Raw genomic sequence first — 22,953 nt, forward strand, 5'->3', positions numbered from 1 at the left:
TCCTTGGCATTTGTGGTTGGTATGTAAATTTTTTTTTTCCTTTCAGGTGTAAAATTTAGTGATATTAATTACATTAATCATGCTACGTAACCAGCACTCATAATTGTTGCCAAATTTCCCATCACCATAAACACTCAACTACCTCCATCCTCCTTCCCTCCCACCCCAATAACCATTAATAAAATTTAGTCTCTATACATCTATTTTTGTTAGTTCATATATGTGAGATCATACAATATTTGTCTTTTTTTGATTGACTTATTTCACTGAGTATAAGGTTTTTGAGGCTCATCCACATGCATAAATTTGAATAATGGTCATATTAACTGGTCTTCCTTGTAGATGTATGGATATTAACCTATCACTGACACTGTTATTTCAGGAAGGATCTTGAAATGTTCTTTTTAACAAAGAATACTGCACCATTCCTCTTCAATTTGTCATCCCCGGCATGGTAGAAAGGAGCCCTTGTGGTGCAGTGGTTAAGCACTTAGCTGCTAACTGGAAGGTCAGCGGTTAGAACTCACCAGCTTCTCTAAGATGTGGCAGCCTGCTGCCATAAAAATTTCAGCCTTGGAAATCCCATGGGGCAGTTCTACTCTGTCCTATAGGGTCACTATGGGTCCAAATTGACTCAATGACAATGGTGTTTTTTTGGGTGGGGGTGAGGCATAGTAGATTATACAATTGTTATATTCAAAATGCCAATACCAGTCCATTCATCTCACTAACCTCTGCAATAACAATCTTCAAGTATTTCATTTTTGACAATTTCTAATTTTTCTTGATTCTTAACTTCATACATTCCACGTTCAGATTACTAATGGGTGTTTGTGGCTGTTATTTCTCATTTTGAGTGGTGCCACATCAGCAAATAAAGGTCCTAAAGGCTTTACTCCATCCATGTTATTAAGGTCGACTATGTTGAGAAGGCAACTCTTCCCTGGTCATATTTTCAGTGCCTTCTGACCTGAGGGGCTCATCTTCCAGCACTATATCACACAATGCTCTGTTGCTATCCATAGGTTTTCATTGGCTAATCTTTGGAAATGGATTGTCAGGCTTTTCTTCCTAGTCTTAGTCTGGAAGCTCTGCTGAAATCTGTTCACCACATATGACCCTGCTGGAATTTGAAATACTTGTGGCATAACTTACAACATCATAGCAACACGCAAGCCACCACATTACAACAAACTGAATCTCCAACTGTTATTGTTAAAGTGTCGATTTCTCCCTTCAATTCTGTCAGGTTTTACTGTGTGTAATTTGGGGTCTGTTGTTAGGTGCATACACATTCAGTATTATTATATCTTCATGGTGAGTTGACACTTTAGTGATATCTCTGTTTATCCTTGGTAATTTCTTTTCTCTGAAGTCTACTTTGTCTGATCTCAATATGGCCACTTTAGCTTTCTTTTGATTAGCATTTGCATGGTCTCTCTTTTACTCTGACCTCAGTATACTGACCTACTTTTATCATTATATTTGAAGTAAGTTTCTTGTAGACAGCATATAATTAAATCACTTAAAAAATTCATTCTAAAAGTCTTTTTCTAACGACTTTGCCATTTACACTGAATATCATTACTGATATTTCGATTTAGGTCTACTGTTTTATTATTTGCTTTCTGTGCGTTCCCTCTGTCTTTGGTTCCTCTGTTTTCTCTTTCTTGCCTTCTTTTTAGGTTATTTGAACTTTTTTTTAGTATTCTATTTTATCTACTGTGTTTTTATATAAATCTCTTTGTATAGTTTATTTAGTGGTAGTTCTAGGGATTATTCTAGGGATTATATAGCACACATATTTAATTTTTCATAGTCTACTTAGAATCAATATTTTACCACTTCAAGTAGAATATAGAAATATTACCACTTTTAACACCTTTTACTTGCTTCCTTTTATATTGTAGTTGTCTTAGGTATTGCATTTTCATACACTGAACACCCTATCAGACAATGTTATAATTTTTGCTTCAACTATCAATATAAAGATCTTAAAGAAAAAGAATAGTACATTTCATTTACCCAGATATTTATCATTTCTGTTGCTCTTACCTCATCCTTGATATCCCAAATTTCCTTCTGGCATTGGTTCCCTTCTGTATAAAGAACTTCCTTCTGCAATTCTTTTAGAGCAGATCTGCTGGCAATACATTTTCTTCATCTGAGAATATTTTTATTTTACCTCCCTCACTGATGGATATTTTCATTGGATATAGAATTTCGGGTCGACAGTTCTTTTCTTTCAGCACTTGAAGAATGTTGTACCACTTCCTTCTGGCCTTTATGGCTTATAATGAGATATTCACAGTCATCTGAAATGTTCCCTGGCTGCTTTCAAGATTTTTTTCTTTATCATTAGCTTTCAGCAGTTTGAATATGATGTGACTGGGTCTGGGTTTCTTTGGGTCTATTCTGTTTGGGATTTGCTGAGCTTCTATAATTCACAGGTTTATGTCTTCAGCCAAATGTAAGTTTTCAGCCATTATTTCTGGGACTCTGATGACACAAATATTAGGCTTTTTGGTATTTTCTCACAGGTCCCTGAGATTCTGTCAATTATTTTTCTCTGTTGTTTGGGCTGGGTATTCTCCACTGATCTATTTTCATGTCCACAGACTCTTTACTTGGTCACCTTAACTCAGCTATTAAGACCTCTGTATTTATTGTATTTCTTAGTTCTAAAGTTTTGATTTGGTTCCTCTTTATAGCTTCTATTTCTTTGCTGAGACTTCCTACCTTTCCATTTGTTTTCAGAGTGTTAGCCCTTAATTCTCTATTTTTATAATAGCTGCTATCTACATTATCTTGGCATTGGTGTCATTGATTGCCTTTTATCCATGCAAGTTGAGATTATCCTGATTCTTCACATACCAAGTAATTTTGGATTATACTTTGGACAGTTTGACTGTATTACAAGACTGTGTCTTCCTTAAATCTCATGGAGATGGTTGATATTTTGTTTTAGCAGGCAATCAACCCAGCTGGGTTCAGGTCACAAGTTCCAACCAGCCTTCTGTTGGTTATGGTTTCAATGCCAGTTCCATTTCCAAAGACTTTGCAGTAATGTTCAGATGTGTCTCACACCTGGCCCACTCAGTGGCCGGTTTGGGACCTGGGCTATAATCTATTCCTTAGTTCAGTTCTCAAAATCTTTGGTATGTGCTTAGGATAAGATTCACACCTCCACAGCTCGGGGATGAGCTCAGGAGTTCAAAAATATCACTGTGGGTTTGCTTTCCTGAGCTCCCTCCTCTGTTCGATCTCTCTGGTACTCTGAGGTTTCCTAAGCTCCCAGTATTGGTCCTCCAGCAAGAAAGCTTAAGCTCTAGTTACCCAGCTCTGCCTTACCCTTCTCATGACTGAGGGGCCAAGTAGTAAGAGGACAGAGAGAAAAATAAGCAACAGGGGTCGGCTCCTCCTCTAATCAGACAGGAAGATTACCTTCCCTCAGAGTTTTAGGAGTCTGTGGGTCCTTGCTGCCACTGCTGTTGCTGCCACTGCTGTGGTAAAATTGCTTGGTGGCTGGGACGTGAGAGAACAAAAAAAACTAAAAAGAGGAAATCAGAGGTCTTTTTCCAGCCTTTCTGAATGTTATGATTCCCCTTTCCTCCAATCTGAGCCAGAACTAGAGGGCTTTTCCTAGAGCTCTCTCCGTCTGTGCCCAATGCCAACTTCCAGGTTTCGGGCTGCCTTGAGTGCAGGCTGAGAGAGATTGGAAGACAAACAGGAGACTCACCACTGGTCAAATTCTGGTCTTCTTCTCAATTCTGCCTGCTACTATTTACTTTACAGAGTCCTTACACAGCTGCTCCATGCATTCTGCCAGGTTTTACGGCTGTATTCAGTGGGAGAGACAGAGTGGATCATGCCTGTTTTATTTTTAAGACTGATTTTCAAGCACACTCCGTTTTAGGTTTATATCCTGACTGTTAAAGGCAGGGATAAAGGAGTCTCAGAAATGTTCAACTGCAAACATGTTCTAAGAGTGTAAGAAAGTATGGTTGTCAGGCTCACATTAGCGATCAGAGTCTTGTCAAATCTCTCGAGTATTCCCTGTATACACTTTCCCATGAATATGCGACTATAACTTACCAGTTATCTCCACATGTTGCAGTTTTGTTAAGGGCGTATGATATTGCAATACTGGTTAGGTTATCTTTATGATCACGAGCCTGAAATATCTCTTGGCCAATCTCTCGAATATGCGTAGAAATAACCACAAAAATTCCACATGAAAAGCCAATCATGATGTAGCCATCACCATACCTGAGCAACAAAGGCAACAATACAGTGAAAAGGGAGATTAACCATAAATGGCACTAGCGTAAATTAGCAAGTACCTCAAACGAAGGAATTACAGGATATAATTTATTAAGACAACGTTCTAGGTAGTTTTACATACTAAATCATAGACTATCATCCAGAAAACGTTATATACAGGATAGAATGATACAGAAAAAAAAAATTATATATTATAATTAGTAAGGGAAAACACAGGGATGTCTTTCTATGATGACTTTTTTGTACATACCAATTGTAGCAGACGATGTTGCCATAGCGCTGCTGAAATTCTAGATCAATTGGGTTATCTGGTTCGTTCAGGTTAAAAAGGAACAAAGTTTTCTTGCCAACCACCACACTTATCTGCCAGAGAAGGTTAAAAAATAGTGAAAGAAATTACTCAGTACCTCATGAAAAGACCAATAACAAAATTCAAAACAGATGAATCTAATTTATGTAAATAACGAGCCAAATTTAGATATGCTATCTTTCACATCTTTAAAAAAATGCAGTAATTAGTAAGACAACCATGTGCCTCACTCAGTAAATGCATTTCACAAACATATTCCCATAAGGGTCCTTGGAAGGAACCCTGGTGGTGCAATGGTTAACCGCTTGGCTGCTAACCAAAAGGCTGATAGTTCAAACGCACCAGCCGCTCGTAAGAGAAAAGACCTGGCGATCTGCTCCTGTAAAGATTACAGCCTTGGAAACTTAAGGGACAGTTCTACTCTGTACTATAGGGCTGGCAGGAGTCAGAAACAACTCGAGGGCACACAACAACAACAACAAGGGTCCTCGACTTTACACATCTCCAATGTATCTTTTGGAATAAACTAAACTAGTTTTGTGGAATTACATTTTATAAATTCTCTAATGCTCTTATCAGAGTACTGTGCAATATAGAAATGTAAGTCTGACACAGGTCTACCGCAACGGAACTCATATTTAGGTTGTTCAGAGTATAAAGTTCTTCCACGCAAAGAGGTCATTCTACTTTTGGTCTAACTTGGCTTTTTATGTCATCACTCTTTCCAAAGGATACACGCAGGTCACTGGTCAGTGTGGCTAAACTAGTGTCCCTCTGCTACTCACGCAAGTCAATTTTCCCTTTCCTTTCAGGTTGCTATAAAGTCAACTCCGACTCAGGGCAACCCCATGTGTCAGAGTAGAACTGTGCTCCATAGGGTTTTCAATGGCTGATTTTTTCAGAAGTAGATCACCAGGCCTTTCTTCCAAGGCACCTCTGGGTAGACTCAAACTTCTATCCTTTTGGTTAGCAGCTTAGTGTGTTATCTGTTTACACCACCCAGGGACACGCAAGTCAATGCATAATGGTAATTCTCAGTAGAGGGCATGACTCTGTTGAAGAGAAAAGGAGTATATTAGATATGTGGGCTAATTAAGAGTGATGATTAAAAAAAAAAAAAGATAAACACTTTCATATATTTCCTTGATTCTAAAATGCTATTGATTGTAGGGCATTATAATTTAATAACAGCTTTCTAGGAAATGAAATACTACTTCATTAAATATATTCATGCTAATTGTGAAATTTATATGGATTTCAGAATATTACAATGTGGTAGGGAAAATATATCTAAGTATTAAAATTACATCTAAATATTAAAGACAGAAACAACTTCCAGAGCACTGGTAACCGCATCTGGTAGAGTGAAAATAAAAAATCATCTACAAATTAATACTTCTGCCACCTACTGTTCTTGCTACCACAAGAATGAGACGAGCAACGCCAACTGCAACAGGAAACTGTCCATGTTTGCTGTAATACTAGGTGGTCGGCAGCAGCAAAAACAACTTTTAGAGAGACTGAGAGACTGGGCCCTACCTTGATTTAATAAGTGATGGACCATAATTTATTGATCACTATAGATTCTGAGCCATCCTAGAAAAGGAAATAGTATATTATACACAATTATCAAAATGATTTGGGGATGAATTTGATTTAGAATTCTTACTGTGCTTTCAGCAGAAGCAGTTCGGTCATCAGTCCTCATCATGGAAAACTGCATGTCACTAGGATCTGATCTCACTGACGTCTGCGGGAGTTAAAAATATTATCAGTATGAACCAATCCCACCATCAGATTAACTCTGAATATTAAAAAAATAGCTAACTTGCTTCCATTTCTGACTATACGGTGAAAATCCTACTAGAACAACTATCTAGAAATTCTGGATGAAACAGAACACATATCTTATTAAAGGGATATACGATCTTGAAAAAAAGTAAGGACATTCCCATGGACCATAGCAAAGATTAAACTGAAAACCAGAGTGGCGGGTAGAAACTAATGCTGCAGCTATTCAGTGCAGCTAGTAAAAGGAGACTATGAGGAAGCCCATTTATCTTGGCCAAGGTTTTGTTTTGGAAAAAAACAAAGAAAGCTTTCCATTAAGAGTTTGTAATCGAAGGCCTGCCCTTCTAGCCTCACTCCAGCCTGTGTTCAAAAATGTAGATTTTGAGTGGTCTGGGAATTCCAAAGGTGAGAAATTAATATAAAAAGTGGAAAGACCCAGACTTGTAATACCCTTGCAGTGTTTGACAAAAAAAAAAAAAAAAATTGAAAGCCTCCTCCAAAGCTGCAAAAAAATTCCAGAGGTAAGTTCTATTGCAGATGAGCTCATAATCCAAAGTTATAAACTGCCTAAAGAAATAGTGCATCAACAGCAAGAGTCAAGGAGGAGGAAATGGAACAGGTATCTAATTGCTTCCATAAATAAATGTCTCCTTTGCCATAAGACCAGAAGAACTGGATGGTGCCCGGCTACCATTACTGAACACTTTGATCAAAGACTCTATAGGGGAATTCTGATCAGAAGCGGGGGCGGGGGGGGGGCGGAGGATGTAGGACAGAATTCTAAATTTTTATACAGTCCAGGCTTCTTGGAGCCATTCAGGCTAGGTGAAACCTGAAACTGTTGCCCCGAGATCTTTAAATATTAAATCTTAAACCGAAAATATCCCCTCAAGTCTTTTTTAAACCAGACAATAGGTTAGCTTATTTAGTAAAGAAGGTTTGCTTTGAACATCATGTTCTTTTGAAGAACTATCTACAAGGGATCAAAATCACAACAGCAACTAGAAAGGTCAAATAGGAAGCTTAGGGGCAGCACGTTCATGTTAATGGAGGAGGAGCAATTCAGAGAAGGTGGCAAGAATGATTGCACAATTTGAAAAAGTAATCAGTGTCACTGAATCATACACGTAGAACCTTTTGAATTGGTGTATATTTTGCTGTGTATACTTCCAACAGTAATAAAAGAAAAAAAGGAATTGAAGCTGTGGAACAGAATTAAAAATATAAAAGGAAAAAAGAGCAAGAGACGGTAGACATAAGAATTAGACCTCAAGATCTAAAAATAACAGAATTATCAGATAGATATTTATTATAAAGTAAATACTTTAAAAATGAATAAAGGCATAAAAGGACTCATGAATACGAGAAAAGACAGCACTTCCAAAAAAAGTTCAAGATTTTTAAAAGAACTACAAAGTACTTTCTAAATTTAAAAGTATGATCATTAAAAAAACAACTCGGTGGGACAGACAAAAGATCACACAGTTGAAGAAAGAATACGTGAACTGAAGGGCAGACCTTAGGAAACTGTCCAGAAGACAATTTCATAGAGTAACAAAAAGATACATGAAAGAGAGATTAAAAGACATGAGAAGGTTCAACATACATCTAACAGAAGCTCCAGAAGGACAGAGTAGGAAGGGAAAGAGGTAAATTCAAAGAGAAAATGACTATGAATTTTCCACAATTGATGAAAGACAGCAATTTTTAGATTCAGAAAACATGACAAGTCCTGAGCAAGATAAATAAAAAATAAATTCACGCCAAGTAACGTGGTGATCTGCAGAATATCAAAGTCAAAGAAAAGATCTTAAAGGAAATTGAGAGACACACAAGAAGCAATCCTCAACATGTATACTCTTTTTACCACATGACAACTTAAGCAGTATATCTAATTCTGGAAGTACCGTTCTTAGGCATTAGAAATGGGAAATAGTTATCTTGTATGTAAATAACGGCTGACTGGTAGTAGCTGCCTTAGATGCGTGGTGAAAAAAAATTCTAAGGACCTGTCTTGATTCAGTGGAGGAAAAAAATGCAAAGATTTATTAGTGATATCTGATGTGGAGACAGAAGGGGGGAGCTACAGCATTTGTACTGTGTATTTACCATTCTAATCTAAAGGGCATCCAAAATACAGTAAACAAAATTACACCAAAAAAAAAAAAAAAAAAACAAACCCATTGCTGTTGAGTCAATTCCAACACATATTGACCTTAAAAGACAGAGTAGAACTGCCCCCACAGGGTTTCTAAGACTGTAAATCTTTACAGAAGCAAACTGCTACACCTTTCTCCCACAGAGCAGCTGGTGGATTTGAACTGCCAACTTTTCAGTTAGCAGCCAAATGATTTAACTACTGTGCCACCAGGGCTCAGGTTCTAGAAACTATGTCATATCAAACTATTTTGTTCATTAATGTCAGATTAATCTTCCTTAAGAATCATTTTAATCATGTCAGAGAGACAGAGAAAGAAATATCAAAACTATCATCGTCTTAGAGCCCCAGTAATTCTGGGACTCTGTTACGACAGCTTAGCATTTTGGGGTAATTTGTTATGCAGCAATAGATAACTAATACAGGGCCACATTTCATATTCCTTTGCATAATGCCAAGGACCTAGAAGGTATTCAAAGTATGCATTAGTTAACATTGCTCTACCCAACAAACCCTAACATTGCTCTAGCAATACTAAATCATAGTGAAATTCTTACATTGGTGAGGTCACATAGCTATTGGCAACACGAATTCCCTTAAGAAGGGAGCTTCTGAAGATCCGATCAATCTTAGGAAATATAAACAGTAGTAAAATTTAATCCTAAAAGTTAAATTAGGATTACCTTGGGAGCAATTTAACATGTTGGTTAAAGGTATAATCTTAAGAATCGACCAGACCTGACTCTCTGAGTCTAGGGCCCAGTGTTCATTAACATGTATATTATAAATATATATATATGTAAGTTGCTTCACAAATCAACTGTATTACTATAACACAGATCTGATAATCCATGCTAATCCTAGACTAAGAGAAATGTACAAAGCAGGATATTTGGATAAAATATTCATGTTAAAACGTTTTAATAAAGAAGAAAGTTTTTAATGTTTAGAATATGAAGTTATTATGAATCTATCTCAGAGACATTTTTCAATTATATAGCTTAGTTTGACAGATAGACTATTTGGGGAAAAAGTTAATTTGAATGTTTCAGAAGAAAGAGATGTTAGTACAATACCTGTCTTATCGTGTCGCCTTCCTGGTTACTAACTGTAATCATTTTATCTTCACCCCCTAATGCAAGCAGATTTTCTGCATTCCAACATCCACACGTGATTCTCTTAGTATGTTTTCCTGAAAAAGAGATGATTTCTATACAGACACAGGGATTTCTCAAAAAAAAAAAAAAAAAAAAACCCATAAAATATCTGTGATATCAATCTCAAAGTGTAGGTAATATACCATGGAATTAAATAGACAAGGAATTTAAGATCTCCTCAAAGCTGTTATTGTCCAAGCTACCTTACTTAAAACAGTTCATTATCAAGTTGTAAATCAAGATAAAGTTATTTAATGGCAATCCTAGTTTTCAACTTTTTATGTGGATATAAACATAGATCCTAAGATTAAAAAAAAAAAAAGATATTCCACTCCTGGATAAGTTTTCCTTGTCTACCACATAACCTAATCCTGTAACAATAATGTCTTACAAGAAGTAAAACCCAAGCCTTCACAGTATGGTAGACCCTTGGTATAAACTGATTTAACACTCACAGTTTTGACTATTCATGTATAACTAAAAGCTACATAATAATTTGTGATAATCCTGGGGGGGCAAATATGAACACCTTTGAGACTCCTCTCAGGAGCTGAGTCACTAGTTAGTAAGTGATACCAGATAACCATTCAGTGCCAGGAAGCTTTTTCATTGAGCAGTCCAGCCAGTGCAAAAGGTGTATATTCTGGGAAGAATGATATGCTTGATTTGTGAAGGTCTTAAGATGAATAAAACCCTCAAGAGTCCCAAAATTAATGCTATCAGTGAGATGTAGAATGGTTAAGTGTACAAATTCTGGAGCCAGACTGCCTAGATTTGAATCTTGGCTCTACCACTTAATGAATAACTTTGGGGAAGTTATTTACATTTCTATTTCTTAGTCACCTCATCCATAAAATGTGAATAGTAGGACCTATCTCATAGAGTTGAGGATCAAATGAGTTAAAAGTACTTAGAAAATGCACAGGAAGTCCTATCTAAGTGTTAGATATTTTAGCTGTTTTTGAGAGCGGAGACCATGTTCATTTTATTCTTTGTAACCCTATAGGACTTAATATAGTACCTACACAGAAAGCCGTTACTTAGTAAGTGGCTATGAAGTAAGCAAACTCAGAGGCAGGAGTGTGACCGGTGTGTCAGAGGATCAGCAAGGAAGACAGTGTGGCTGGAGCAAAGGAAATGAGAAGAGTATGAGATAAAGAGGCCGCAAGGTCCGTATTATAGAGGGCTTTGAGGATTTTGGCTTTGACTCTGGGTGAGTCAGAGAGCCAATGGAGAGTTCTGAGCAGAAAAGTGTCACGATCTCACTTTTTAAAAGGCTCGTCTGGCCTCTGAGTTGAGACTATTCTATAGTGGGATAAGAGTCGAGCTGCACAGAGACTAGTTAAGAGATTTCAGAATTCGGGTGGGAGAAGTTTGAGGCCTACACCATGGTGGTAGCAGTAGAAGTGGGGAGAAGAAGCTGGGTTCTGGAGATACTTGAAGGTAGAGCCGACTAGGTTTCTGACAAATGAGATAAAGAGGGTATGAGAAAGAAAGGAGTCAGATGCTGCTAAGGTCTGGCCTGAAGATCTGGAAGGATAGAATGTCATTAATGGAGACAGGGAGCAGTTTTGGACGTTTTAACTTGAGTTGTCTACTAGACATCTGATTGGGGATGCTGGTAAGCAGTTGAATGCGTGAGTCTAAAGTGTGGAAGAGAGGTCTGGACTAGATATACATTAGGGAATTGTCAGGTACAGACAGCATTTCAAATCAGGAGACCAGAGCACATAAGTGAAGGAACACTCAGAGAAGAGACTGGAGACACAGGAGATTTTGGTGATGACAGACTAAGGAACTTAGGTTGTACATCGGAACTGGGTGCCTGAAAAGGTAGGTATTAGGAAATGAAAAGAGTACACAAAGACAAACTTCTTTCTGGATCCAAGAAAGGGAGAAGAAAATCTCCTTTCTCCTTCTTCCTGCACACCTCAAGGCCCTTTTGCTTCCTGTGCTCAGAACTCAGGTTAGCCTTAACATAATAATAGTTAACACCTATGCTTGCTTACACTGTTCTGGGCATTTTACATGTATTAACTTATTTAATTAATATTAACTCACAGTTAAGAAACTTGTTAACGAAATATGAATCATGTTGTTGGGGCACTGGTGCTATATACTTGAATGGTGGTAAACGAAATTTATGTATATCTGAACAGTGCAAAGGGAGAACTGCCTGTATGTAGCCTAGTTCAAGGAAACAAATCAGTGCAACGTAAAACAAGGTAAAAGATAATAAATTATTGTAAAGTGGTGACAGGTCATGCTACCATGTACCTGCTATCAGAAGTGGAATGGCTTGGTTTTAGGAAATTAAGTTATTTAAGAGGCAAAAAAGACGAGCCACAAATCACGACCAACACTGAGAGAGGTGGTTACATATTTAGCTAAAAGATCTAAGATAACTAATTAACCTGAAACTTTTCAGGTCCATTTTACACAGTCAATAAGTAAGGCTGTGATCAGAATCAACATTCATTTTAAATACAAAGATCTTATATAACTTCATATATGTATAACAAGGAATCCTTGGGTGGCTCAAAGGGTTAAGCACTTGATTAGTAGCCAAAAGGTTGGTGGCTCAAACCCACCCAGAGGTGCCTTGGAAGACAGCCCTGGTGATCTGCTTCTGAAAGATCACAGCCTTGAAAACCCTAGGGAACAGTTCTACTCTGCACATATGGGGTTGTCATGAGTCAGAATTGACTCAAAAACAGCGACTAAGAACAGTAACATAAGTTAGCTGATCAGATATACCTGTAGATAAAGTGAGATACAGAAAATGCCTACAGAGGTCAAATAGACTAATTATTTCACATGGTGAAAAGGAGATTTATGTAACTCAAAAATTTTTGGTTTAATTTTTCAAATGAGATAATGATGTTACTGTTTAGCTGTAGCACTGAAGATTAATATTAAAAATATACATATGTGTAAAATCAATTGGAAATGATTAAGTGTCCTTAATGTATAGGCACCTTCTCAAGTACTTTGTGGGCACCGTTCTCTCCAGAGTTTAATTCCTTTGTAAGCAGTAAGTTATACTTTTCTGGCCACCTGAATGCACTTAAATCCATTAGCTCAACCATTCACCAGCATGATGTTACAATAATTAAAAGAATCACTCTTTTTCTTCATGGGTATTTACTGACCAAATGACCAGAGGTTGGGGCAATCAGATTGAACCAAGAAGGTCAAACAAGGAACAGAACACAGAGGACCTCTAGCTAGCTGTATACCCTGAGGCAAATACAACTCATATTCCACACCGAGATTACATAGGTGTTTGGAGAGTGAGGCGTCAGAGTTAGGAATCTAGATTTACTCTGTCCAAGCAGTCATTAAATGTTTTAGTCCATCTGCTAATGTGTTGATATCCATATGAGCTATTCCGTATCTAGAGGTACAATCTGGGTGAGAAAGGGAGAGATGGAAGCCATGCCATTAATGTACTGGCGCCAAAAGGCATAGGCTAACCTTAGAGCAACCTACTGTACGTACCCAGAGAAATTCTTAGTGAAAAGTATAGAGGGAGCTTCTCATTTAGCCAAATGTAAAGCTGGACTGGGAGGGTCTTTATAGTGCAAAATTTTCCTTGCAAAATCAGGGAAATCTGAGGCATTAAAAACTACATTTCTGTAATGCATCTTTAGCAATGTTTCCAGCTATACCTACCAAGGACAGGAATCTTTCGAGATGTCTGACGATTATAAATAAGCAAATTTCCTTTGACAGTTCCAACAGCCAGGAAACTTCCGACCTTTGACCACAGAAGGAAAGACATCTGATCCCTGTAGCATTAAGATATAAATTACTAAACAACTCACAATCATAACTTCTAAATAGGTCTTTTAAAAAGTACTTTATGAATAATTTTAACACCTACTTAAAAGCCAAAGAACAAAGTTACAAGTTCACACTCTAGGACAAAGACTAAGTGCTGAAGATATTTTGGGGAAGCTTTATACGATGATCTTAAAGTCAGTCAGACTTAAAATACAAATATGACTTCAATTCAGTCACGACAGAACTTCAAATTTCATGAGATGAGCCAATTCCAACTCATGGTGACTCCGTGTGTATCAGCGTAGACCTGCCCTCCACAGGATTTCCAATGGCTGATTTTTCAGTAGATCTCCAGGCCTTCCTTGCAAAGCGCCTATAGGTGGACTCAAACCTTCAACCTTTCGATTAGCAGCCAAGTGTGTTAACTGTTTGTACCACCCAGGGATTCCTCTTGATATATAGTTACTTGCCTACCAGTAATAATTGTAACTCTAAATTTGGTTAAAATCTTAATGGATAATGGAACCTCATGCTCTAAAAATATATCCAATACATGATATATTAAATTGGAAAAATCACTGGGAATTCATGACCTTAAAAAAGACATCTTTTCCAACCCTGTCACTACTAAGAGTAGCCCAAAAGCAGGTAGAAAGCACTTTTGTCGCCACCAGGTCTTATGTGCATTCTAGGACTCAGTTTGAGCTTTAATACGACTGCCTGTCAAAGGGAATCAAGGTTCACTGGTGTGCAGTTCATTCCACATATTGGGAAAAGAAGTCACAATGGATCTAAAACAGTAGTTCTCAAAATGTGATCCAAGGACCAGCAGCATCAACATCACCCTGGAACTTGTCAGAAATGCCAATTCTCAGGCCCACCCATACCTAATGAATCAAAAACTCTGGAGATGAGTCCCAGTAATCTGTTTTTAATAAGCTCTCCACGTGATTCTGACACAGTTAAATTTCGAGAACCACTGACGGGTGACGCTATTGTTTTTAAAAAGCAGGCTTGTATTCAAGAATATTTAGGGCAGTGATGAAAGGACAAAAGAATAAGCTTAAAGGGCTTCCTCTGGCTAAATTAGGAGAATCTGGGCATTAAAAATGATATATTTAATTGAAACAAGTTGAGTTTGTGAAAGGCCATAAAACCATGATGATACTTGAAAAGAAAAATTAATATAAAGTATATGAAAAGGCAGTTGTAATTAAAGGTGAATATAAGAAAATGTTTAATTAAAAAATTAATTTTGGCAAGCAAGGGAGAATTAATATACCAGGCTTCTCTGATTAAGTATATGTTTTATAAAAGTATCTGTTTCTCTGTTTAAATAAGTGTGGCAGCCATGAAAATGTACCTCTCAGATCTTTGACCATGAGGAATGTAACTGACCAGGGGCGCCTGGACCCAGCCATGCCCGCAGCCAACCCATTTCCAGATTTTCTTGTATACGTTTTGCTTCCTCTTTGGGCTTTCTAGGTGTTCCACTGAAAGCAACTTTTTTTTTTTTTTTTTCAATTGTGCTTTAAGTGAAAGTTTACCAATCAAGTCAGGCTCTCATACAAAAATGTATATATACCTAGCTATGTACTCCTAGTTGCTCACCCCCAGAGACAGCACACTCCTCCTCTTCACTCTACATTCCCCATATCCATTCAGTCAGCTCCTGTCCCCCTCTACCTTCTCATGTCACCTCCAGACCGGAGCTGCCCACATTGTCTCATGTGTCTACTTGAGCCAAGAAGCTCACTCCTCACCAGTATCATTTTCTGTCTTACAGTCCAGTCCAATCCCTGTCTGAAGAGTTGGCTTTGGGAATGGTTCCGATCTTGGGCTAACAGAAGGTCTGGGGACCACAACCTCTGGGGTCCTTCTAGTCTCAGTCAGACCATCAAGTCTGGTCTTTTTATGAGAATTTGAGGTCTGCATCCCACTGTTCTCCTGCTCCATCAGGGATTCACGGCTGTGTTCCCTGTCAGGGCAGTCATCAGTTGTAGCTGGGCACCATCTAGTTCTTCTGCTCTTAGGCTGATATAGTCTCTGATTTATGTGGCCCTTTCTGTCTCTTGGGCTCATAATTACCATGTGTCTTTGGTGTTCTTCATTCTCCTTTGCTGCAGGTGGGTTGAGACCAATTGATGCATCTTAGATGGCCGCTTGCTAGTGTTTAAGATCCCAGATGCCACTCACCAAAGTGCGATGCAGAATGTTTTCTTAATACATTTTCTTATGCCAGTTGACCTAGATGTCCCCTGAAACCAGGGTCCCCAGACCCTCACCCCTGCCACTCTGGCCTTCGAAGTGGAAAGCAACTTTTTTTATAGAAACTACTTACATTTCACAATTTTAACAATTTTATTCTAAATAATTGGGTAGGTTTAGTAGAATGATTATACAGAACAATAAATGAAATAAATTACTTCTTTTATAAGAAAATGACACATCAATGTATCTTTAAAAGGAAAGTAGTAAGTATTGCTAGCATCAAATCTACAACTCATCATGTTTGTGAAGATTTAAAAAATAAAAGAAGTTATCCTTACCTCATGCCACTGTCTAGCTGGCTGGTTTTACTTGTGTTGGCATCCCACAGATAAATGCAACTAGATTTCTCAGCAATCACTGCTAGGATATCTCCATCTTTATCCCAATCCATAGCAACACAGTTACTTTTTTAAAAAGAGAGCAAAACATCACTACGCATTTTTTAAAAGTAGAGAAAAGAAACTTAAATACTCATATACTCGTGATTTTTGTCTATAACATGACCATTGAATCTATTTTGAATAAGTCATAAACTTGTTAAAGTGAGAAACACAACTCACTATTCACCCCTTGGGATACTACTAACTTGAGTTTTTTGTTGTTGTTGAGGGGATGGAAAGAGTTCTATTTTAAATACCATTTTAATATACTGTAGTAAATATAATTATACACGATAAGTTAACAGATTTTCTTTAATCCTATAAAGAACCTGATCCTTTGGTAAGACAAACTCATCAAACACCTGTACAAATGAATCATATCTGGAATCAAGAGATAATTTGTACAATCAAATTTTGAAAGGTTATTTTTGATTTACAGAAAGAGAAGGTACTGATAAGAAATGAAGCGATAGCTAGATAAATTGAGTATAAAACAGGTTAAGGCTAGGTAAATGCAGCATTGCAAAACAGTGAAAACAGTGAATTCTGAAGTAGTGAATAAGAAATGTTATTTTCATTTTATATCTTGGTGGAATAAGAAGTGTGATTCGGTTAAGATGAGAACATAATTATACATAGGAAATGTTCTCTTCAACATGGCTTTGGCGATTTAAAATTATTCCAAAAATTTTATCATACTTTGAAAATTTCCCTGAGGATTGACCTTTTCTTCTCTGATGCTATCTTTCATTTTGAGACTCTTTGTTCTTGGGTGTTTGCTAAATCATGCTTGATTTACCCTTAAGACAGTTGAGAATTACTTCAATTATCTTCTTCTGCAAACTGCAAAAATATGCTTTGGGATCTTAATTTTCTATAATAGTCTCAAATTTTGGGAATATGGAAGAGGGACGCTTTCAAATTATTGACAGAATCATTTTTCAATTAAAGATTGAATATATAACAGCATTTTATCTGGAGATTGTCAGTCAAATTCAATTACTATGAATACAGCAAAGAATTCAGAAGTAAAGAAATTAAGCCATTATGTAACCAAAATAGATGTCACAGAAATCATGCAATAAAACTCATACAATTTACTGGAAGATGTTTTAAGCCTGGTGCCATAGTAGTTAAAAGCTACGGCTGTTAACCAAAAGGTCAGCCGTTCAAATCCCCCAGGTACTCCTTGGAAACCCTATGGGGCAGTTCTACTCTGTCCTATAGGGCCCCTATGAGTCAGAATCGACTCGACAGCAGTGGCTTTGGTTTTTGGTTATTTTATTTTAGACATAATCATAACTACCCTGACTTCTGTTTCCCAGAATACAGAAACCAAGTATCAATTAAGACAGCAATGAGAAATGCCAAAATAGTGGCCGTAGATGTGTGGAGCACACCGGGAGGTAGAAAAGGCTATAGAGACTGAAAAAGGAAACAAACTGATTTCAGAGATGGTGGCAATATAGAAAGCAGACATGAATTCATAAAGCATAAGGCCACAATAGGTGAGGGACTTTATACACCTTAATGCCCATTGGTGGTGTGATGGCTAAGAGATACGGCTGCTAACCAAAAGGTCAGCAGTTTGAATCTACCAGGTGCTCCTTGGAAACCCTATGGGACAGTTCTACTCTGTTCTATAGGGTCGCTATGTGTCGGGATTGACTGGACAGCAATGGGTTTGGTTTTTTTTTTTTTTTAATGCCCAATGAGAATATCAGTAGAATAGCAAATACTGGTAATGATTACAATGAATCATCAAAAATAGCTAAATTATGCTTAGTGTAATCCAGAATTATTCCTTGAAGGGGATAAAATATTCACCCTTTAAGAAGTATCTGGAAAGTATTGATTTTCCAACAATTTACTAGAGAGGAAATATTAAAGTAGCTGTAGGCTGAAGTTCCTGCCTATACAAACACTAACGTGTGTTTTTAATTAAATGAGAATTCTTTCATATGTACTCATTTACAGTCTTGCCTTAAAGTTTCCTTGTGAATGTGAGTTTTATCAATATAAATCTCTAACTTAATACGCTATGTATCTGCATACTTCATTAAAACCAAAAAAACCAAATCCATTGCCATCAAGTCGATTCCGACTCATACTGACCCTACAAGATAGAGTAGAACTGCCCCATAGAGTTTCCAAGAAGCGCCTGGTGGATTCGAACGGCTGATCTTTTGGTTACCAGTTGTATCACTTAACCATTACGCCACCAGGGTTTCCAACATGTTTCATTAACTACTTAAAAATTCTATTTGATTATAGTTAAAAAACAGTTCTTTCATCTTTTAGGTAACAAAGCTTAAAAACGTCTTTGACTTGCCTCTGTACTTACCCAGGTAAGTTAATTTCACTTCTTTTTTGACCATGGCGATCAAAGATTTTCACAATATGATTAGCTCTAAAAGCAATTAGAACACAAAGATATGATTAAAATGCTTTTTATTTCTTTACACACCTTAATAACTTACATAAAAAAATTAAGCCACCACTCAAGTGATTTCAGTATTCGCTCATGATAGTTTGGTAATTTGTATCTAAACAGTTATTACTTTTTAATAATTACTTTACCAGGGAAAAGGTGCTTTGAGCTGTGACGTCAATGGAAGTGAACATATTCCTTTTCCCACCATACAGCTGTCGCACAAGAACGTCTACTGAATTAAATGGTGTGATCATGTGGGCATACATCTATCTAGAGTCAGGACGAGTTACTTAAAACATTCATTGGTTTCTTACCCTGTTACTGCAAGGTAGTTTCCTGATGTTTTTTGCCAGGTGAATCGTATTGGTGTGCCAAGCAATGTCTTTTCTTGCAGTGAGAAAACACGCTAAAAAAATAGAGACACAGACTTTTATATTTTCAAAACATATACAGTTTAGGTTGGCCCTGGTGGCACAGTGGTTAAGAATTTGGCTGCTAACCAAAAGGTCAGCAGTTCAAATCTATAGCTGCTCCTTCGAAACCCTATGGGGCAGGTCTACTTTGTCCTATACAATTACTGTGAGTCCAAATTGACTCGATGGCAATGGGTTTTGGTTTAGATACAATTAAGGGTTGACTAGAAAAGAATGTGAAAACCTGATCATGAAAACAGCAAGATTCGGAATGGCGAAGGCTTGTAAAAGAGCTGATCCAAAAGAGGTTAACAACATAGCAAACAAACAGAACAACCAGTCAACCAACCAACCAACACACCACTATCTAGTTGGTACAGTATGGATCTCAAGACAGAGAAGATCCAGTAACATTTTTCCTTATGTCTTTGAATGTTAATTTTATTTTAAAAAACATAATTTTTTAAATAGATGTTTAGGATTAAAATAATTTAAGCTTGAATTTTATTAATTATCACGTGACTTTTATCAGTGGCACAGCTGTTTTTTTATTAAATTTGATTTAACAATATTGTTGTTTTAAAAATCTTAACCATGATAGAAATACAAAATGTCACTACTTCCTTCAGGAGTCCCACAGTGGTGTAAATTGTTAAGCACTTGGATATTAACTGAGAGGTTGGTGCTTTGAACCTACCCAGAGGTGCCTGGGAAGAAAGGCCTGGTGATCTGCTTAAAAGGTCATAGTCATAAAAAGCCTATGGAGGACAGTTCTACTCTGCAACACATGGGGTCACCATGAGTTGGAATCAGCTCCACTGGAACTGGATACTTCCTTGAAAATTGTTTCTCCTTTTACCCATTGGTTAAAGATTAAGTGTTTAATCTGGCTATTGGGCCAACAGGGTATCAGTTGAAAAACCATTCTTTTCTCCTCACTAGACCATCTAGAACTGTGGTATCCAATATGGTAGCCACAAGCCACATGTAGCTATTGAGCACCTGATTGAAATGTGGGTAGTCCAAATTTTGATACACTGTATGTATAAAATACATATCGGATTTCAAAGACATGACAAAAATAATGTAAACTACCTCACTGATAATATTTATATTCATGACATGTTGAAATGATAATATTTTTGGTATATTGGGTTAAATTAAATATTAAAATTAATTTTACCTGTCTGAAGTTTTTTAACATGGCTACTAAAATTTTTAATTACATTGGCTTTCATTATATTTATGTTAAACAGGAACACAGAGCTCAGTGAGAAAATTTAGATTTAATATTATTAAAGGTATGATGCCTATATCATGTTGTTGTTGTTAGGGGCCATCGAGTTGGTTCTGACTCATAGCAACCTTATGCGCAACAGAATGAAACACTGCCCAGTCCTGCACCATCCTTACAATCATTGTTAGCCTTGAGCTCATTGTTGCAGCCACTGTGTCAATCCACCTTGTTGAGGGTCTTCCTCTTTTCCACTGACCCTGTACTCTGCCAAGCATGATGTCCTTCTCCAGGGACGGATCCCTCCTGACAACATGTCCAAAGTATGTAAGATGCAGTCTCGCCATCCTTGCCTCTAAGGAGCATTCTGGCCGCACTTCTTCCAAGACAGGTTTGTTCGTTCTTTTGGCAGTCCATGGTATATTCAATATTCTTCGCCAACACCACAATTCGAAGGCGTCAACTCTTCTTTGATCTTCCTTATTCATTGTCCCCACGTATCTGTCAGTTTGTCATACTGTGGGGGCTTGTGTGTTGCTGTGATGCTGGAAGCTATGCCACCAGTATTCAGATACCAACAGGGTCAGTCACCCATGGAGGACAGGTTTCAGCTGAGCTTCCAGACTAAGACAGGCTAGGAAGAAGGACCCTGCAGTCTACTTCTAAAAAGCTTTAGCCAGTGAAAACCTTATGAATAGCCTATATCATAGGAATATGAAATTTAGATAGGACTACAGGAGACTTAACAGTTTGAGTTGCAACACAAAACTCTTCCAATACTCAGACACTGATCAATGAACATTTTATATGCCAAAGATGAAATCCATGTCTGTTGAAAATATACACGAGCTATCCAAAACTAAACCCACTGCCGTAGAGTGGATTACTCATAATGACCCTACAGGACACAGTAAAACTGCCCCATATATTTTCCAAGGCTGCAAATCTTTATGGAAGCAGACTGTCACATCTTTCTCCCCTAGAGTGGCCGATGGGTTCCAACTGCAACCTTTCAGTTAGCAGCCCAGCACTTAACCACTGCACCACCAGGGTTTCTTACCTGTGTTACAATCACAGGTACGCCCAGGTTTGTGGAGCATGAAGACACTCTTGAAGAAGAATACGAAAACATCTCACTTTTGCAAATTTTACAAAAACATATGACCACATTGCCCTGAAACTTGACCTTCTCTACTTTCACAGCAGACCTGCCTCTGGCTGCGAACTTACATATAATTTTTCTTCAGCGGAGCTATACAGATGCTCCATATACAGTGCAGAGGAGAAAGTGCTAGCATTACAACCAGAAAAACTAAGATTTAAGTTTTAACTCTTCCTGCTACAGAATCCCCAATTATAAAACTGCAATAATAATATCTCACTTAAAGTACCTCATAACTTGCAAAGTGATTTTAAAAATGTGAGTTATGTTTATCAGTCCGTCAATCTCAATTTCCATACTAACAGCCACGCAGAAGCATTAGGATGTATAGAACAATTTTTTTAAATGTGAGCTTTCCATTCCTCGGCCAGATCAAGGCAGGGTGGTGTTGCTGAGGTAAAGTGGAAGGGTAAATGAGCTATAGCCAGTGACCTGGGAGTGGGGTTCACTAGAAGCCCAAGCCTAGAAACCGTGTGTGCAGAGGACGACACACATGAACGTGAGAACTGCGTGTGAAGGTGCAGATGTCTCCGTGAATAATGTACACTCGCCACCAGAGGATCTGCAAATTGGACTATCACAGACAATACAATTTGAAATTATTCTTTAGAGGTTTCTCACTTTTTTTAGGTGGTGTAACTGAGGCGTTGAGCAATTGTGCGGCTTGCAAGGTTTAGCTGCAAGAAATGAGGCAGCTAGTGACACGTGGGAGTGACACCCGATCGAGTCTACTTCACCGAGACCCTCCAAACGCATTCACGACCAGATCTTTCCGCCTTGCGAAGTTCGAGGTCTCTTGAGATCCAGTCTGTCCATTTCCGGCCGTGGCGGAGTTCCCTCTTCCCACACCACCCATTCGCGGTCCCAGAAATGAGGCCTCCCTCTCCACCCCTGTGTTTTCTTTCTTTTCGTCTTGTTCCTTTAACTTCGTCCCCGCCCTCCCCCGTCTCTAGTCACGCAGTTGGGAAGACAGAGGAAGGCACACAGCCCTCTCCTCAAATTGATGCTTGGCCGGCTTAGAGAAGGGCCAGTGGTCGCGTTATTCCTGCCCCCGCCCTCCCGGGGTTTATAAGTTATTTACCTTCATCTCAAAGCTCTAACAGCCGCGCGATGCAGCGTGTGCGCAAGCGCACTCCGTCTCCTCCAAGAAGGCTACCGCGTTCGTGTCACCCAGGAGACCGCACGACCAGCGACCAATCAACGAGCGCTGTCTGATGGGAGGCGCCTCGCGAAGCAGGATACCGCGCAGGGATGAGCGCTTGACTCTTCGCAAAGGCGGGTGGGAGGTGTGGGCTAGAATCACGTGATGTCAGCGGGGCGCTAGGACGTCTACTTCCTGACTGAGCTCTGATTGGATGAGACTCAGAGACTCGCCCCCACCGGAGGCGGGCTCTGAGCTCCGAAAAGGCGCCCCGGTAGATTTTGGCCCACCAATACTATTATACCAGCTGTAGTATTTGTGCTTCACTATTTAGAGTATGAAAGTACATCTTTTGCCGAAATAGTGAAACAATCCGTCTTTTTTCAAAATCAGGAAGGACCATGATTTACTTAGAGAAAATTAAATGACTAA

General features: G+C 38.2%; 1 protein-coding gene across 3 annotated transcripts in view; it reads right to left on the reverse strand.

The window, feature by feature from the left end:
• The window catches only part of WDR19 (WD repeat domain 19), a 92,440-nt gene extending 69,848 nt beyond the window's left edge, over nt 1-22,592 (reverse strand). For 2 of the 3 annotated variants that reach the window (XM_023549798.2, XM_010591417.3), the window contains exons 1-9: nt 22,462-22,592; nt 18,886-18,977; nt 18,482-18,547; nt 16,036-16,161; nt 13,376-13,491; nt 9,620-9,735; nt 6,264-6,344; nt 4,535-4,647; nt 4,096-4,269 (exon numbers count right to left, since the gene is read on the reverse strand). In XM_023549798.2, the coding sequence (XP_023405566.2) occupies nt 4,096-4,269; nt 4,535-4,647; nt 6,264-6,344; nt 9,620-9,735; nt 13,376-13,491; nt 16,036-16,161; nt 18,482-18,547; nt 18,886-18,977; nt 22,462-22,467 (890 nt within the window). In that variant the 5' untranslated portion in view covers nt 22,468-22,592. Of the gene's footprint in view, nt 1-4,095; nt 4,270-4,534; nt 4,648-6,263; nt 6,345-9,619; nt 9,736-13,375; nt 13,492-16,035; nt 16,162-18,481; nt 18,548-18,885; nt 18,978-22,461 lie in introns of those variants that run through there. The other variant, XM_023549799.2, reaches the window with a different exon arrangement.
• Between the last annotated feature and the right edge of the window lie 361 nt (nt 22,593-22,953).

The sequence above is a fragment of the Loxodonta africana genome, chromosome 5 (assembly GCF_030014295.1).
Source record: "Loxodonta africana isolate mLoxAfr1 chromosome 5, mLoxAfr1.hap2, whole genome shotgun sequence".
Lineage (NCBI taxonomy): Eukaryota > Metazoa > Chordata > Mammalia > Proboscidea > Elephantidae > Loxodonta > Loxodonta africana.